At 43.0% G+C, this 18,418-nt stretch overlaps 1 protein-coding gene across 4 annotated transcripts in view; it reads right to left on the bottom strand.

Moving 5' to 3' along the window:
• Positions 1-18,418, bottom strand: part of MGAM (maltase-glucoamylase) — an 86,257-nt gene that overhangs the window by 3,289 nt on the left and 64,550 nt on the right. For 3 of the 4 annotated variants that reach the window (XM_054692737.1, XM_054692736.1, XM_037514723.2), the window contains exons 35-47: positions 16,015-16,149; positions 15,454-15,541; positions 14,501-14,639; positions 13,460-13,593; positions 13,291-13,325; positions 13,084-13,200; positions 10,519-10,667; positions 9,826-9,910; positions 8,877-8,933; positions 3,782-3,906; positions 2,598-2,686; positions 1,260-1,309; positions 251-421 (exon numbers count right to left, since the gene is read on the bottom strand). In XM_054692737.1, the coding sequence (XP_054548712.1) occupies positions 251-421; positions 1,260-1,309; positions 2,598-2,686; positions 3,782-3,906; positions 8,877-8,933; positions 9,826-9,910; positions 10,519-10,667; positions 13,084-13,200; positions 13,291-13,325; positions 13,460-13,593; positions 14,501-14,639; positions 15,454-15,541; positions 16,015-16,149 (1,374 nt within the window). Of the gene's footprint in view, positions 1-250; positions 422-1,259; positions 1,310-2,597; positions 2,687-3,781; positions 3,907-8,876; positions 8,934-9,825; positions 9,911-10,518; positions 10,668-13,083; positions 13,201-13,290; positions 13,326-13,459; positions 13,594-14,496; positions 14,640-15,453; positions 15,542-16,014; positions 16,150-18,418 lie in introns of those variants that run through there. The other variant, XM_054692739.1, reaches the window with a different exon arrangement.

Raw genomic sequence — 18,418 nt, 5'->3', positions numbered from 1 at the left:
GGAGCAGGGGCAAAGTCTTACATAGGTGTGCAGATAAGAAGACATGCATGGAAAGGAAGGAGTCAGACCCTCCTTCCAAAGGCTAATATATCATGAACTTTCCCCTCATCTCCACGCTGTCCTTGGTGACACCTCCAAAACAGAGGGAGTCCTGGGGGGCTTAGCAGAGGACATTGCTTGGGAAGGGCAGGAATCGCTCAGGTGTCTCAGGGTCAAGAAATATCATTTGCATTTTTCACTGATCACTAACCTGTGTTGTAGAGTTGTAGGTGACTGTAGGTGTTATAGTGCCGCTGCTCATGGTCATGCTGACACTGGGGGTGGAGACACTGGCCACTCCCCAGATATCAATGAACCCCAGCTTCAAGGGCTCTGTGTTGCTGAGGTAGTTGTTGAGGATTACATGACTCGTCATCGTATTCTGTCAATTGGCAATCAAAGAAACCACATGAGGGAAAATAGCAAAATTCACTCCAATTTTTCCCAGCCTCTCTTTGGGCATAAATGCAGATCATAATACCACAACCTCTGTCACCATCTTGTGTTGCTGGACAGCAGAGACCAGGGTTTCCAACCCTCTCTCTCCTGTTGCCAACTGTCCTTCCACAAAGGATTCTAGAATGATCTTGAACTCTAATATGACAAAACATCTCAACGCCTCCCTGGTGGCTCAAGGGGTTAAGTCTCAGCACTATGAAGCTGTCTGCAACAAACGCAGGATGAGTTCTATCCCCAGCCAGGGAGCTGACCCACATGGAGCAGCTGACCTCGCCTGTCTCACCCGCTGCTCCCCTCTGCAGTGTATTTCAGTAGATCCGCCTGTTCTGCTCCTCACTTTGTCTCTGGTGAATCTTCTCACCCTCCCGCCATACATCTGGCCTGCACCCCAGTGCTTTTATGCATAAATAAATAAATCTTATTAAAAAAAACACCTCAGTTACCAAAGACCTTTCTCCTTGCAGTCTACACAAGGAAAAACACAAAATGTGCAGAATAAAGGGCTAATAGCATAGATACAGCCTGTCCACCTGCACCTTGGGAAGTTAAGATAAGTTACTGATGATACATGAACAGGTTTAATCATGGAACATTTCCTGAGAGCAAAGTAAATCTCTCTGAAGTCTAAAGGAAGAAAAGGATGCAAATTAGCAAGACATGCAGTGAGGGAATTGTAGGTGGTACTTTATAGCTTGTGGTATTCAGCACCCCACTGAGCCAGAAGGACCCCATTCTCCCTTCAGAGGATCAGTCCCACTCACCTCACGGACAGTAAAGTTGGCCAGGTAATAGAGTTGTTTTTCATAGGTATCTGTAAACAAACAATAAGGTAAGTGTGACCGGGAGGTCAGCCCTAGAATTCTAATTATTTCCTTGTCTTGGTTAAAGAAGTAGGGATGGTTTCTGTTTATTTTATTTTTATTTTTTATAGAGTTCCATTTGATGAGATTATTCAGACTCTCACCTCAACCTCAGTTTGCATAAAATGTTTGAAGTGAGTGTGTATAGTTGGCTCTGCCTGGCAGTCATCTAATAAAATGCGGTTTCCTACCACCACTCTTAATACTTCTTTCTTGTCTTTACCATGCCCAACATCTTGTCACCTCAGAATTTCCAGATTCCTTCTGCTAGAGGCAGATACATATGCACACATACCTCATGCACCACATTGCAACACCAAGGCTAGTGTCTTGGTTGGTTTATCTTGACAGATATTAAGTAGTATTTTTGAAAGCAGTCCCCAGAGAACAAATAAAAGTCTTCCTTGTCCTTTATCCTTAATTTACATCACAGGTTCAGGGGTAATATGAAGCTTAGCATATCCAGTAAAGGTAGACCAGCCACAATCTTGTCACAGGTATCCCCACCCTGTACCCCACCTTTGAGGATATTTCACTCTTCTCCATGTGCTAAATTCTTTCTAATTTGCTGACCACTCAGAGGCTATCTTAGAGCTGTGCTGTCCAAGATAACAGCCACGCACAAAATTTAACTATTTAAATTTAAACTCATTACAATTCAATAAAATTAAAAATTCAGTTCCTCGGGTGCATGTGTACATTTCACATGCCCCATAACCACCTGTGCCTAGTGGCTACCCCAGTGGACGACAGAGCTGTAGAATATTTCCATCACTGCAAGCCATTCTACTGGACAGAGCTTGTTTAAAAATAGCTCACGATACTTGAGCCTTCCTCCTGCGAGTTCACCAGTTCCTGTGAACTCCTCACAGAACATCCTCACAAATAAAAGACACAAGTGATGGTGACACTGTCTCTCTCACTGGGACAGGAAACCACGTCTTTCAGGAACATGCCCTCAAACATAAAGGGCTTGGAACACATCTGGCGGCAAAGAGACTTCCCCTCTGACCCCCCTTCTACAGTGAGTTAGGACAGTTGGATAAAGACGAGAGATTCCAAGTTAAGCTTCATTTTCGTGCAGGAGTCTGCACAGCATACATTAAACACTTAAAAGTAAAAGAGAAAAGTAGCAAATGATATATTTTTAAATGCAGAATTGTTTTAACACAGAAAAGAAAGAAGCAGACCTATAAGAGACACATGTTGTGATGACTATCCCAGGCCCTCCATACTCACCGATGCTATTTCCATCATCCCAGAAGAGGCAACCTTCAGCCCGCCCCTGGTAATCCAAAGCGACCTTGAAGCCTAGTAAATTCTTACGGCTGCAGTGAGGCAGGAGAGAGGCATTAGCTAAGAACAATGACATGGCCCCAAGTCAGGGGTTTTCATAAAGATATAAAGTCCCATGCTTCATGGTGTGGAGACAAATTCCTGTTAAAATCTCCATGAGATCTGATGATACTAGGTACTAGGATTCAAGAGACCTGGGGGCCAGTTCTAGTCCTGGCTCCATTAGCTCTGTCACTTCTGTCAGAATGAGTGAAGGAATCCAGGGAAATTTTCCTCTAAACTTTGACCAGAGCTCTATACGTGCTGTGAGGAACTAATGGCCAACACATCGGACTCTTTCTTCCCCCACACCCCACCTTGAGGAGACTGTGATGTTGAGACCTTCCTTCTTTCATGACCTAATTTCTGAAGCACAGTACAGTGAACAACTCAGTATTGAACTGAATTTTTGGAATCAAATAAATAGGGGGCCCTAAGAATTTTAGTTTGACATCAAGTAGACAAGGACTTTAGTCCCTACTCAACTACTTACTAATGATCTGACTGAGTTAATCACTTTGCCTCTTGACACCCCTCTTTGCTCATCTGGAAAATGGGGTTATTTCCAGCCCTTACAAGATAGGGTTTCCTTTTTCCTTTTTTTTTTAAGAAAAAAAATCTCCAAATAGCAATCTCCATTTTGCATAGTTCTGGGCTCAGAGAAAATATTTGTTATCATGTAGACACAGTCTAGAATTTCTAAATCTTGCATGGGAGGGCTCTCAGCCTCAGGCATTGCGGCGATAATGTTTACACAATTGTCCTGCAATAGTTTTCCTAGGCAAGTCAACTAAGACCCAGATAGTCTTCTACAACTAGCATCAATCATGGTTGCACCTGTTTCACTTCCATTTCAAGTGTCACTAATTCTACCTACCATTACATCCACTTAGAGCTAAAATAGGTATTAAAAATTATACAAAGAGCACAGAGACTGAAAAGAATTAAAATGCACACAAACAAACCAATAAGCAAAAATGCTTGGTACACTTGCTTTTAGGCTTGAGGCTGCCACTTACAAGCTCTTGGGTTTTACCAAGACCTGAGCTAACACACACTTGAAGGAGAACCCTGAGCCCATCACTCACCTCATGAAGGTGTTCTGCGCTGGCCGCTGCCAGGGAAGGATGTAGCCCCCACGGACATGAAGATTAATGTGCTCAAGAGGGGCTGGCAAGGTCTTCCACTCTCCCTGAGATGTGAAGTCCACACCCTATGGCCCAGAAGAAGACAGGCGATGGTGAGGGAGAGAACAGGTTGTCTGCCCGCCGTTCAGCAGACCTCTCTTCTGCACGCGAGCCTGCTCGTGACCCTTGCGCACACACCTGTGATTGCACCTGCATGCACACACGGCTGCCATGCAGAACCCTGTATAACTCTAGAGCTCAGGCTGGCACCCCTTGTTTGGGGGCCTCTACAGGACGGACCACACGAGATCACGCGCGACCTCACCCTGCTACCCTTCCACACCCTGCTTCTTCGTCAGAGAGCACTGCTGGAGGGGGCAGGCTGAGCCTCTCATGCATTTCAGGCCAGCTCCTGATACGTCACCCACCAAGACACTTCTAGACCTGCTCACTTCTCGCACTCCCCACTAGCACCAACTTAGCACCATTTACTCCTACTTGTCTGAAAAGATTAAAGTAAGCCAACTTACTTTACAAATCATTACCTTTAACACACTCTATCTTGCTTTGGGTTTGACATGTGTCTCTTGCCTCCTGTGTGACAGGAGAAGTGCTCTTACCCCAAGCCATAGAGTCCAGTTCCCAAGAAACCACCCTTCCACATTTTCTCAAGCAAGAGGCAGATTTCTCAGCTCAGTTCTATGGACATTCAAGCCAGGTGATTCTTTGTTGTGGGGGCTGTTCAGTGCTTTCAAGATGTTCCCACAGTCTGTCCATTAGCTGCCAGCAGTGTCTGTTCCCCACCACCACATTGTGACAACCAAAAATGTCTCTAGACATTGCCCAGTGTCCCCTGGTAAACAAAATCCCCCATTTAAAAAATGATAACTTGGAAGTAAGGAGCAAAGCTGCCATCACACACCTCCACTCTTCGGCCCTGCTGTTCAATTTGTACAGATTTAATCCTAGTAAAACCATAACGGGAGGAGGTAGAAGGAAGCACAGTAACCAATAGGTACCACATTTTCTGGAACAGACTCGGCTTCATGCACTAGCCTCAGGACTCCAGATTCTGTGGGACTTAATACAAATTCCAACCCTACATCTGGGGGAGTTTTCAATTTTTCTCACTGATAACACAAGAAAGTTGGGTTACATGATCTCTGATAATATTTCCCTCTAATAGCTTATGAATAGTGGACATTTTTCCCATTGTTGTCCTATCTTCAAGAGAAACTTAATATATGTCAAGCTGTCAACATTATCTTCCTACCAAATGCTTTACTTCTCCCAGTGGGATTTTCCTTCTACAACACATTATAGCTAACTAGGCCATGGTTTTATTCTTCATAACATTTCATTTCTAGTACCTAATGAGTCACGGGTTTGTTTACTTCCCTTTGCATAGTTTCTGATCACAGCTAGCCTGACAAATTCCTGTTAAAATCTCCATGAAGATCTGATGATAAGATAAGATCTAACAGCAGTACCATTAAAATAATATAAGGTGACTCCACATGGCCTTGTATAGGGAATTCACACCAAGCGGAGTCACTGGTGAGGACTGAGAAGACTCAAAAAAAAAAAAAATCCCAACATGGGTTCAACATGGGAAACAAGCAAAAATGGCCACGAGAAAGGTAGGTGAAAACTTTGGTTCATACACATCATCTGCTCTTCATCTTCATAAAAATAGGAAATCAATAAGTCAGAATAGGTCCACACCTCCGATTTAAAATAAATTATTCCCTGGGGCCTCCCTGGTGGCACAAGGGATTAAGCACTGCACTATGAAGCTATCCGCAGCCTCTGCAGCACAAGTTTGATCCCTGGCCACCCAGGGAGCAACTCACATGGCGAGGCAGACCTCTCCTGTCTCCCAGCTGCTCGCCTCAGCAGTGTATTTCAGTCAGTCTGCCTTTTCTGTTGTTCCCCATTCTGTCTCTGGTGAATCCTCTCACCCCCCGCATCTCTGGCCTGTACCCTAGCTCTTGCATGCATAAATAAATAAATCTTAAAAAAATAAGGTAAAATAAAATATATTATTCCAGGAGCTTTACTAATCAAAACTTATGCCAAAACATACATACAATGAAGTTTCCTGCAGCACTTCACCACTGTTTCTAAAAAGAAAACAGACTAAGCTAGATCCTAAATGTCATTCCAGTTTAGTAAGTGACTCCATATGATGGAATATAATACAGTAGCTAAAAAGAATGGAGAGGAACTTCAAGGTGCCGATATACAAGATATCCATGATACATTATTAGTAGCTGACTTCAAGTGGTCTAATAGTGTTTGTGTAAAGATGAAAGATTACTCTCTGCACTCATTTTTATCAGCAAAACTATGTAATAGACTATGAACAGGTTAGCTTTAGAAGGGGGACAAAGAGTTGGGGGAGGGGAGGATGTTGATTTGATGACTTTCCATCTGCCAACATTTGCCTTCTTCAGTTTTGAATTTTTACTAGTGGAGCTATTTGTACTTCCCTAATGTATTTTTTGTGCCCTGCAGAGCTTTCAGGGGATCTTTTCAGTTTCATATTCCCCGTGATGTCTTCTGTCCTTTAGTATGCCCACATCTGTTTCTCCTCTAAATTTCTGCACCATGTTTTGTTTTGTTTTTTTCTTAGGCATGTTTTATTTATTTATTTGTTTGTTTTGTTTATACATGCACTGGGTACAGTCAGAAGCGCAGGAGGGTGAGAGAATTCACCAGAGCCAGAGCGGGGAGCAGAGCAGGCAGAAGGACCGAAGTACACTGCTGAGGGGAGCAGCGGGCGGCAGGAGAGGTCTGCGCGCCATGTGGGACCCTCCTCCGGTGGCCGGGGAGCAGCCGGGGATCGAACCGGCACCGCAGAGGCTGCGGGCAGCTTCGCAACCCAGCGCTCAACTGCTGCGCCACCTGGGAGGCCTCATTTTTCTGCACCATGTTTTAATTTGCCCCTTTTCATGTGGGCAGAGGGTGGAATGGGTCTCGTGCTGCTTGTGTATCCTCGAGAGCAAGGACCAGTAAACTTGGTCTGTGAAGGGCTAGATAAGCACTATTCTAGCCACGGGAAAAAGCAGCCCTCAACTCTGCTATTGTATTGTAAGCGCAGTTACTGCTGCCCATGAGTAAACAAATGTGCATGATTGTGCCCCAATAAAACTTGATTTACCAGGAGGTAGTTTACCAGCCTTTGCTCTAGAACAGAGACTAGTAACCACAATGTGTGCAGGTCAATGAAAGGCATACTTCTCCATGAACTAAAACCATTCTAATTAAACATTGAGATTTTATTTTTTCCTAAATGGCTTGCTCCATCAATATTTGGCTTCCTACAAGGTTTCTTCTATCTCTTATTCCTCAACTAAAGCACTCTTCTATTGAAGAGTTATATATAAATTCAGCAATTCCGGGAAATCTCCTTATCCGCCCTCACACTTCAGCTTTATGTGGCACGTGTGACTGTGCACATTTGTGTTTGTCTTTATGACATGCAGTTTTAGCTCCAGATTCAATTGTGAGTTCCATGGGGAAATATGTGCAGCAACCCAACACCCAGCGCTCAGTAAACATGTGCAGCAACCCAACACCCAGCTCAGCCCTGGACAGGGCTGGAGCCAGATGAGAACTGTGAGGTGTCCAGGGTGCAACTTCAGGTGGCCTCACCATCGGGGCCAGGCAAATGCAGGGTCAGCCTTCCAAAGGGGCTCCTCCTTCTACTGCGGGCCTCATGGGCCTTGCTGACCTCGCCCGAGTCCTAGCCCTAGCCCAGGGAGCCCCTATGTACTCAGAATGACTGACTGTTAGTGAATGGCAAGGTTAGCATGCAAATGTAGGACAAAGGCCAAGCTCAATTTAAAGAAAACTGGCTTTTTCCTGTAGAAAAGTCCTGTTTGGGAAGCACAGAAGTCTGCAAGCAGTGCCACCCACACAGATCCAGGCCAGCCAAAAAAGGGAGTGTGTGTGGGAGGCCTCAGGGTTCCAAGAGAAACAGAAAAAGTTCTGAGAAAAGAACTTCCTTTATCCTTGCACTGATTTTCACCTAATCCCACTGCAAACCCCTTGGCTAGAGGGGTCGGGGCAGGCTCTGCCTCCTGTCCCCTTGCTGCTATCCCGTGACTGTGTTTCCAGTCCCCTGCTTTACTTTCAGTAAAGTCAGATGAAGGCGAGGAAACACTTCCTTTGGTTTTTCCTTGAGAATCAAACAAATGGAGCCTCCCTGGTGGCGCAGGGGTTAAGTTTCAGCCCTACAAAGCTATCCTCAGTCACTGCAGCCTGAATTCGATCCCTGGCCAAGGAGGTGACCCACATGGTGCAGCCGACCTCTCCTGACTCGCCCGCTGCTCCCCTCAGCAGTGTATTTCAGTAGATCTGCCTGTTCTGCTCCCCATTCAGTCTCTGGTGAATCCTCTCACCCTCTGCATCTCTGGCTTATACCCCAGCTCCTGTACGCATAAATAATTTTTTTAAAAAGTAATCAAACAGTTGTCTGTGTCACTACACAACCAACCTTGAAGCTTCTTTAGAAGACCTTGTTTTCCCCACTGAGTTTTGGGAGCTCATATTAGCCCAGAAAAGCGATATGACAGAAAATGATATGTTTACTCTGCATTTCTAAACATACTTTCTTTACACCGTCTAAGACCTTGCTCCCCTTGGGAAATTAACTTCAACACCCCACTATCTACACCTGAGAGGAAAAGGCCCCAAATACATATGAACTTACCATGTTGCAGGGAGGATGTGAGCAAAAACTACAGCTCACAGCATGAGTGTGAGAGTTTACTGCTATCACTATCATACATCGCTGCAAAAAGGGGTGTTATAGGGAAAGATGAAAACCAAGACACAGAACCCCCCAGACTTCTCCACGGGAGGACCGCCCTGTGAGGGAGGTGCTACTCTCCCACTTGGAGGTGAGAAAGCTGAGGCTATGAGGTTCAACGTGATTTGTCCCAGATCACAACCTAGTGGGTTACAGAGCCAGGGTGTGGCCTGGAGTCTGTCAGATCCCAGAGCCTGTGCCTGCATCTCCCAGGCTGCACAGACAATCTGAAAAACTCACCGTGTAGTAGTCATACCAACGGGCCTTCGGGAAATATGCATCAACCTCTCTTTTACCCTGAAAATAAACACAAACAAGGCATGGACAGTTTTGTTCTGTTATTCAGGGCAGAGTAGCTAACTTGTACAGTAATGGGGTCAAAACAATAAGGGATGATCTTGGATGGGTATATCTCATCTCTCTAAAGGTCAACAATGTTGGGGGATCCTTCTGTCCCTCTCTCCTTCTCAAATGGGAGACTTGCCTACACAAAAACCGTGGCTTCCACAAAACATTTTGGGATCCAGGACACTGGAGACAAAAATTATCATTTCCTTCTAGAATTCCCCCACATCCTCTCTAAAGAGACAAACTGAGATTGGGTCTGGGGCAGAGAAAATTTTGTAAATTTGATGGTGCCAATATTTTGAAATCACGATTAGGGCAGTAAGTTTGGGAGGGGACACAGTTAACCAGTATTTTAATCAAAAGCCTAATCATCAACAGAGGAAGCAAAGAAATAGTTGCCTAAGGACCTCTTGTGGAAGGATGGGAAGGGTCAGCCCACAAGATCACACCTTTAGTTCAAACAATATTTCTGAAACATTTAGTTTCAATGGTGATCAAAGATTCTAGTGAATTCATCACAGAGTTGCCCCACACGACCTATATTCCTTATTCAGATAATGAAGAAATCATGATATTCTAAAATGTATCATAAAGCTTTTTTTTTCCTTTTAGATTAACCAATGACTTAGAATTGATTATGTTGATTTTAAATATGAGCTAAGGCCCAGAATACCTAAGTGATATTAGACACCTAAGGACTTCAGTGCACAGGGAGAAGATGGGACAGAGGAGAATAAGGACCCACATCTCAGGATCTCCTCCAGACCCCATCTCTGCTCCCTGCCTTCATCCCTGGTCTCAGAGCTGGGGTCCTCCATTCATCAGAGGCCTTCATACTCACAGCTTCCAGGACAGGGCTGACCAGAAAGGCTGGGCCCAGCAGGAACTGGCTGTCTATATCCCAGGTGGCCCGTTCAGACACAAACCTGGAAGGAGAAACCAATGCACCACAATCAGGAGCCCAACAGAGATCCAGGCCAAGACCGTGAAGAAACTCCTCATGTTCAGATCCAAGTCAGAAATGAAGTTGTAATCTCTGCTGTCCTTTACTCCACCCCTGGGTGTGTCAGAGTAAGACATACTCATTATTTCTACATGACATGGAGTTCTTCCAACTCCAAAAATGGCTGGATGAAGACATGTGCTCACCTATCGTTTTCTCCATGTTTCTTAATCATGGCACATTTTGAATGCAAGAATGATCTTATCCTTCAAATCTCCCCCCTGGAATACCTTATTTTGTGACCTGAGATGCTACCAAAGATTGGTAAGTCTTCATATGCCTAAATTAGAATGAAATTACTCTGTGCTATATCATTTTGAGAAAAAATTTAAATGTAATAGCATTTTATCAATGGCTGAATGACTGAGGCATGATTGAAATTCAAGAAAAGGAGTAATAAAGTACGATCTGTGCCTAAAAAGCTTATGGCAAAGGCAATCATGCATTGAAATTAACTTGTAAGAATTGTTTTCTTAAACTGCCACCACATAGGATGGAATTATTCCTTAATGACTGGGATCCTGGACTCACTCGTGGAGAAGAGGTCGCACAACGGTGCTGCCATCTGTGTGGGCCAGGTGCATCAGGGTGTAGAGGTATGGCAAGATGGTGTATCTGGTCTCTAGGACACTTCTGGAAAGATTTTCAAAGGCAGGGTCCCAGGCCACAGGGTCTTGCCTCTGAAGGAGAAAAGAAGTGTGTTCAGAGCTCACACCCTAGGAGATGTAGGGGACTTCAGGAGATCACTAAATATTTATTCAAATGAAGCTCTTCATAGCTAAGCCAAAGATGATCTAGATGAGACTCAGATAATGTTGTGAATCAACTGAGAAAGGTCACTGAAGCTCTCCCAGGACAACTGATAAAATTTCCCCATATGACATTATCTGGGGGATAGACTTGGTACAATAAAGAACACTAAGGAATATATTCACTCAAGTATGAGAGTCTTCCCTTGTACCGATTAACTACTCATGTATCTTCTATTTTTCTTCCCCTATTGCTCTGAATAGGACTAACAGTACTATTTTGAGTAAGTGTGTAAGTGTAGGCACCTTTGTCTTATTCCTGATACCAGAGAAAAAGCCTCCAACCTTTGAATAATAGCTGTGGGCTTGTTATATATATAATATTTATTATGCTGAAGTAAATTCCTTCTATACCAAATTTGGTGAGAGCTTTCATTATGAAAGGGTGCTGTCAAATGATTTTTCTACACCTATTGAAATGATCATATGGGTTTTATCTTATTGTCTTCATGTTGTGTAGAACATTTATCAACTTGCATATGTTGAAATATCTTTGCATCCCAAGGTTATATCCCACTTAATCATGGTGCATAATTATTTTAATGTGCTATTGAATTTGGTGTGATAACATTTTGTTGAGGAGTTTTGAATCTATATTCATCAGGGACATTGACTTGTAGTTTTCTTTCTTTGCAGCATACTTATCTGGTTTTAGTATCAGGGCTATGTTGGTCTTATAAAATGAGTTTGGGAGTGCTCTATTCTCTTCAGTTTTCTGCAATCATTCTGAAAAGCATTAGCTTAATTCTTCTTTAAGTACTTGATGGAACTTAGCAGGGAAACCATCTAGTCCTGGGCTTTTTTTTTCCCCCTCTGGGGGATTTTTGATCACTGGTTGCATTTCCTGACTTATTATTGGTCTTTTCAGATTTTTTATTTCTTCATGATTCACACTTGATAGGTTTTACATTTCTAGGAATATATCTATTTTTTATAGGTTGCCTAATTTTTTTTGTATATAATTGTTGTGGTCTCTTGTATTTCTATAGTATCAGATGTATATCTCTTTTTTATTAGTAATTTATTTAGCCCTTTTCTCTTTTTGTCTTAAGAAGTCTAGTTAAGGGTTGGTCGATTTTGTTTATATTTTCAAATTACCACCTGTTAGTTTCACTGCTTTTTTCTATTGTTCTTTGGTCTAGAGACCAAAGAACATTTATTTCTGTCTCATATTTGTAATATCTTCTGCTAACTTTTGACATAGTTTGTTCTAGTTTTGCTAGTTCCTTAAGGTGTAACATGGGTGGTTTCTAAGATCTTTCTTTTTCCTTAATGTAGAGTTTATCACTTTAAACTTTCCTCTTAGAACTACTTCTGCTGTATCCCACAAGTTTTAATATGCTGCTTTCGCATTGTCAGTTGTGTCAAGATTTATTTTTAATCTTTCTTTTGATTTCATCTTTAAAATTGGCTGTTTAATTTCCACATGTTTTTTGAATGTTACAGTTTTCTTTCTGTAGAGTTTTCTAGTTTTGAAAGAATAGCATGCAAATGGGCAGCAGGTAAATGGAGAGATAATCCACATCACCAATCATCAGGGAAAAACAAATCAAAACCATAATAAAATATCACTTCCTGTTAGAATGTTATCATCAAAAAGACAAAAGGTATCATGTGGTGAAAAGGGAGCCTTTGTGCACTATTGGTTGGGGTACATTGGTATGGAGTTAAAAATAAACAGTATGGAAAACAGTATGGAGTTCAAAATAAAACTACCATAAGATTGAGCAATGGCACTTCTGGGTATATATCCAAAAACCAAAAAAAAGGATTCAGTATTTCAAAGAGATATCTCTCTCCCATGTTCATTATAACACTATTCACAGTAGCCAAATATGTAAACAAACTAAATGTTCATTGAGGGATCAATGGATAAAGAAGATGTGAGAGATACAGATATAATGGAATATCTTTCTGTCATATAAAAGAAGGAAATCCTGCCATGTGCAACAACATGGATAGACCTTGAGGGCATTGTGCTAAATGAAATAAGATGGATAAAGACAAATATGATCTCACTTATATATGGAATCTTAAAAAAAAAAAACTCAAAGAAACAAACAGTAGAATGGTGGTTATCAAGGGGGTGGAAGATATGAGAAGGTGTAAGTCAAAGGTATAAACCTTCTGTTATAAATTGAAATATGTCCTGGGATCTAACGTTCAGCATGATGAGTATAGCTAATAATACTGCACTATATACTAACTATATGCTGCACTATATGCTAACAGTACAGGTTGTCTTCCTAGTAACACAAAGCTTTTAAGCTAAAAGCTAATGTCTTACCCTGGTTCCAATGGTGTTGTGGTTTCTTGAGAAGGGGTAAAAGGCCCCCAGTTGCATCCAGCGAGCACACATCTCATATTCAGCATCGTTAAAGAACCCACAAATATCTGCTCCTGTCTGAAATAACATGAAATAATATGAGTTTATTACTTTCTGAAAGACATCACCATCTGTTTGGTGATGAGGAATGATCCAAAGAACACTTACATAGGAGATGCCAAAGAGGCTAAACTCCAGCATGCCTGCAATCAGAACACAGCTGTGTCAGATGAGGGTTGCATGATCTGCCTCCTCCTCCTCCCTCCTCAGACCCCTTTATTGACTCTCCTCTCTACCATCCTGAGCATCAGGGGCACCTGGGAATCAGCACACATACCAATGATAGATTTTCTGAGCTGGTTCCAGGCAGATGTGTTGTCTCCCAGCCAGTGACCTCCCCAACGGCCAGAAGAGGGGAATGTGGAGCGGGTGACAACAATCCCACGCTCTCCGGTCGCCTCCTGCGTAGCTCTGGTTGGAGGCGAAAACAAGGAGGTGATTGAGAGAGAACAAAGCAGGGGAGGGAAAGCCACAAAACTCCCAGGGTTCCTGAGCCTACAGTATGGTAATGGAATGTGTCCTGGATTATTTAGAGAGAATATGGAAATCTGAGCCATAATGAGATCTCCACTGACAGATCCAGATGATGAAGATAGTAAGGACAATTGTGCCTTTACATGGTGCTTTCCAATATTTTACCAAAACTTCACTGTACACTAAACTCAGCAGATTACCTAAAAATAGTGAGCAATGACCAAGTCCATTTACTCATTTCTTAGCTTTATATAATTGGAGAAGAAAGGTAAATTCCTTTATAAGTTTTTTCTTAGGATAATTCATGTTTTTCGATTGATTGGGCACATAAAATGGTATAGTGATAATTCAGTAAAATATGTTGGCTATTCAACAAGAATAAGCAAAAACCAAAAAATTCCATTCCAGGTATGAGTCACGTTTGAAACAGATTTCTAGCTCTCCATGTTCCCTTTGCCTCTTATAACTAAATTATTACAGTATTAGTTGCACTGTGTAATAACTACTGGTGTCCCCATGTGTGCCTCCTCTGGTATCCCACAGGAGCCAGAGTAGAGGGACTCATAAATTTCAGCTGAAAGTTGATTGGAATGGCCAATTTGGTCCTACAGAATGACTGTCTACAGGACTGTTAGTTTCTCACTTAGCAGGGCCACAATTGATCTAAATCTGCCTCCTAAGTATGATGACAGGGCCTGAGTCCATGTCCGTGAGTGTCCACTTGATAACTAAGAAGTGTCACATAGCTGTAACGAAAATCTTTTTCATCCTTGGAAGGTGTATTGAAAGGAAAAGGAGAGTAGTTTCCTCAGTCTGTGCCTGCAGAAGGGAGATGAGGACTCACTCGTATGTGGGTCTGGTCTGGGACCACCCATACAGGCTGTGCACATCATAGTGTCGCACTGGGGTGCCGTCTGGAAGGATCTGCTGACTCCCCATACACAGGGTCTTGCTGCTCAAACCCCTGTCCCTGCCGTCCAAGTCTGAGGAGAAAGAAGTCATGTAGAAATCACACCCACTCCTGGCCATCCCTGATCTCTCTTTAAGGGATTAGACTGGAGTTTAAGATTAGCGTGAGCCCTACAGGGGTCCCCCTCGTTCCCAGCAGGATGGGGATGTGCTCAGCTCTAAGCTACAATGGCACCCACAGGTGGTTTCAACATCAAGTCCCCTCAGCATGATGAGTATAGTTAATAATACTGCACTATATACTAACTATATGCTGCACTATATGCTAACAGTACAGGTTGTCTTCCTAGTAACACAAAGCTTTTAAAGCTAAAAGCTAATGTCTTACCCTGGTTCCAATGGTGTTTGGTTTCTTGAGAACCCCCTCGAGGGTTCACCAAGAGAAAGTGGGAAAACACTACAGAACAGACTCCAATCTAGGATTTTTAATATGTAAATTATTTTGTGACCCTTAGCATAATTCAATGAAGATACAAATTTGGAAACATGCAGTAATCTCTTAAGGCCATATAACCGACAGAGAAAATAATTTCTGGAGCCAAAGTTCATAGATTCCATGATGAGGTGAAGATGCTACTTTCCACCCACTGGGGTAACCACAAGTTCCTGTGAGGAACTGATAAAAGCCTGAAGAAGTAAGAAACCTAAAATTCTTTGGCAACATTGCCACTGTCAAGCATTTTCTAAACAAATCTGAGAAATTCAACCAAAACCAAAGCACCACTGAGCACATGCCCTGAGCAGTCAGGATAAATCCCTGCCACTGGGCCCTTACGAGGGTCATGCCTTCTAGCCAGGTCTGGCAGGAGATAAACCCAATGTACTTACGTGGGATATAGGGAGGGTGGTTCAAAGGGTCATCTCTGCAGCCTGGTTCAACTGCCCCATTCACAAAGCTTGATGGTTCATTCATATCCTAGAAATGCCACATAGAAACAGCTTACTTTCCAAAATGATGGCATCTTGTAAACTCAGACACAAGGAAGCAGTGAATAAACTGTTTACCATTCAGTAATCCCATAGATGTCAGAACAGTATCTATTGATAATTGATTGGAATGATCAATGAAGACCTACAGAATGACTGACTAGAGAAATTTTAAAAATTCTCTTTCAGGGTGTGAGGTGAGGCTCAATTCCAAGGAATTCCTAGTAATCACCTTAGAGTTTTACAACAGGGACTTCAGGAAAGGTCCAAGGTATGAGGAATACTGGGGCTATTCCTGGGGCTATTCCTCTCCACCACCAGCTGGAGGAGCTTCAGCCTGATATGTCCAAAGTCTTTCTTGGGTGATTATTTCCTTGATAAAGGTCACTGATACATGTACTTACACTCACAAAGATAGACACACACGTATCTACATGGACAAAGACTCAAGTGCACACTTACAATCCACAGGCCATCAAACTTCAAGCTCTTGTTTGGGTTCTGTGGATTGTCATGTAATTCTTTCACTTCCCTCTTCCACCATGTGATAGTTGAAGTACGGAAAAAGTCTGGGAAGGCTGCATGTGCTCGATATAGCTGTAAAAATGAAATATAACTTGTTTGTTCCAAGCCAATATATTAGACAGCAAATGGGCACTTGCTGAAGTTTCATGTATGCAAAATCTCGTAATTCAGTAAAATATCAGTCGGCGATTCAATAAGAATAAGGAAAAACAAAAAAATTCCTATGGATACGAGTCACTTTTGAAATAGAGAGATTTCCAGTTCTCCATGTTCCCTTTGCCTCTTATAACTAAATTATTACAGCATCAGTCACACTATGAAGTAACTGCTGGTGTCTCCCTGTATGCTTCCTCTCATGTCCCATAGGTGCCAGAGCAGGGAGACGCATCAATTTCAACTGAAAATTGACTGGAATGACCAATTTAGCCCTACAGAATGATTGGCTACAAGACTGTTAGTTTCTCACTTAGCAGGGCCATGCTTGATCTAAATCTGCCTCCTGAGTATGACAACAGGAATAACTAAAAATTGTCACATAGCTGTAACGAAAATCTTGTTCATCCCTGGAAGGTGTATTGAAAGGAAAAGGAGGGTAGCTTCCTCAGTCATCATCTGTGCCTGCAGAAGGGAGATGAGGACCCACTTGTATATGGGCCTGGTCTGGGATCATGGTGATTGATAACTCAAACAGAGCCCAAGAAACATTCTGGGCATATTTGAAATAAAGTCAGCACAAATCAGACACCTTCTTAACCTCTGTCTTTGGACTGCTATCCTCTTTGTACCTACATGAATGGTGGCAATTAACACCCTGAACTCACTATGCCACGCACCAGAGGCCCAGGCCTCCACTTCCATCCTGCAGTGTCCTCACTCCTCAAAGACAACATGAGCCGCAGCGCCGGTTTGATCCCCGGCTGCTCCCCAGCCACTGGAGGAGGGTCCCACATGGCGCGCAGACCTCTCCTGCCGCCCGCTGCTCCCCTCAGCAGTGTACTTCGGTCCTTCTGCCTGCTCTGCTCCCCGCTCTGGCTCTGGTGAATTCTCTCACCAGAGATTGCAGCTTAGAAGGGGCAGACATCAGAGGCATCAGCGACAGTTTGGAAAGAAAGTTCTAGGTGATCCTCTCCTGTCTCACTCCTTGAGGAAAAGGAGTTGACAGGAAAGACTGCATTTTATTGTATTAGCCTATCTAATTATATGTATCAGTATTTTCTATGGCTTTAGGATCACTTGAGGATTACAGTTGTGTGTCACCTAAATGGGAAAGACTTAAGGAGGAAGCTTCGACTCTCCATTCTCTTACCCACCTCAAATAATAAAAGCTGTGTCTTAATTGTAACTTGGAAGTGAATCTATGCTATAATTCCTTAACTCTATTGTAAGATTTTTAATAGCAAGGACCTTATTTTATATTCTTCTGGTTGATCTTTGTATTTTCCACAGTGCTTAAAAACCTGACCTAAGGGCCTCCCCGGTGGCGCAGCGGTTGAGCGCTGGGTTGCGAAGCTGCCTGCAGCCTCCGCGGCGCCGGTTTGATCCCCGGCTGCTCCCCAGCCACTGGAGCAGGGTCCCACATGGCGCGCAGACCTCTCCTGCCGCCCGCTGCTCCCCTCAGCAGTGTACTTCGGTCCTTCTGCCTGCTCTGCTCCCCGCTCTGGCTCTGGTGAATTCTCTCACCCTCCCGCGCTTCTGACTGTACCCAGTGCATGTATAAACAAAACAAACAAACAAATAAATAAATAAGCCTCTAAAAAAGAAAAAAAAAACCTGACCTAAAATAAATGTTGCCTGCATAATGGTGAGTTCACATCATACACAGTAAATACCCGTCACTTTCTTCATAGCCCATATCACTGGTTAGGGAGCTGCATGGTCCTTTGTATATCTCAGAAAATAGGTGCCTTTATGTTACAGATGCATTTTAGGAGTTAAAGAGATAAATAACGCAGGTGGAGAGAGCGAGGAGAACAACGGAAAGAAAGTTTGGTCTTCAGTTCTTATATACAATGGACCAAAAGTAAATAGGAACCCACAGATGTACATAAAAAGTAGAAAAGGGACACAAAGGAGAAAATGGAAATGAATCAGAACCCAGAGGTTTAGCCCACTGAGAAATGGGAGAGCAGTGAGCCGAATTACTGAGAATTCATGAAGGGAAACACAGATAGAGAAGATGTGATACACACACTCACACGCACATGTGCGCGCACACTGGAGTATTACTCAGCCATGAGAAAGAAGGAAATCCTGCCATTTGGGGCAACATGGATGAGCCAAGAGAACATTCTGCTAGGTGAGATAAGCTGGACTGAGAAAGACAGAAACTGTGTGATCTCAT

The sequence above is a fragment of the Talpa occidentalis genome, unplaced genomic scaffold, assembly GCF_014898055.3.
Source record: "Talpa occidentalis isolate TD23 unplaced genomic scaffold, MPIMG_talOcc4v2.1, whole genome shotgun sequence".
Lineage (NCBI taxonomy): Eukaryota > Metazoa > Chordata > Mammalia > Eulipotyphla > Talpidae > Talpa > Talpa occidentalis.
The sequence above is the reverse complement of the archived record's forward strand: the minus strand, read 5'-3'. Positions and strand labels throughout refer to the sequence as shown.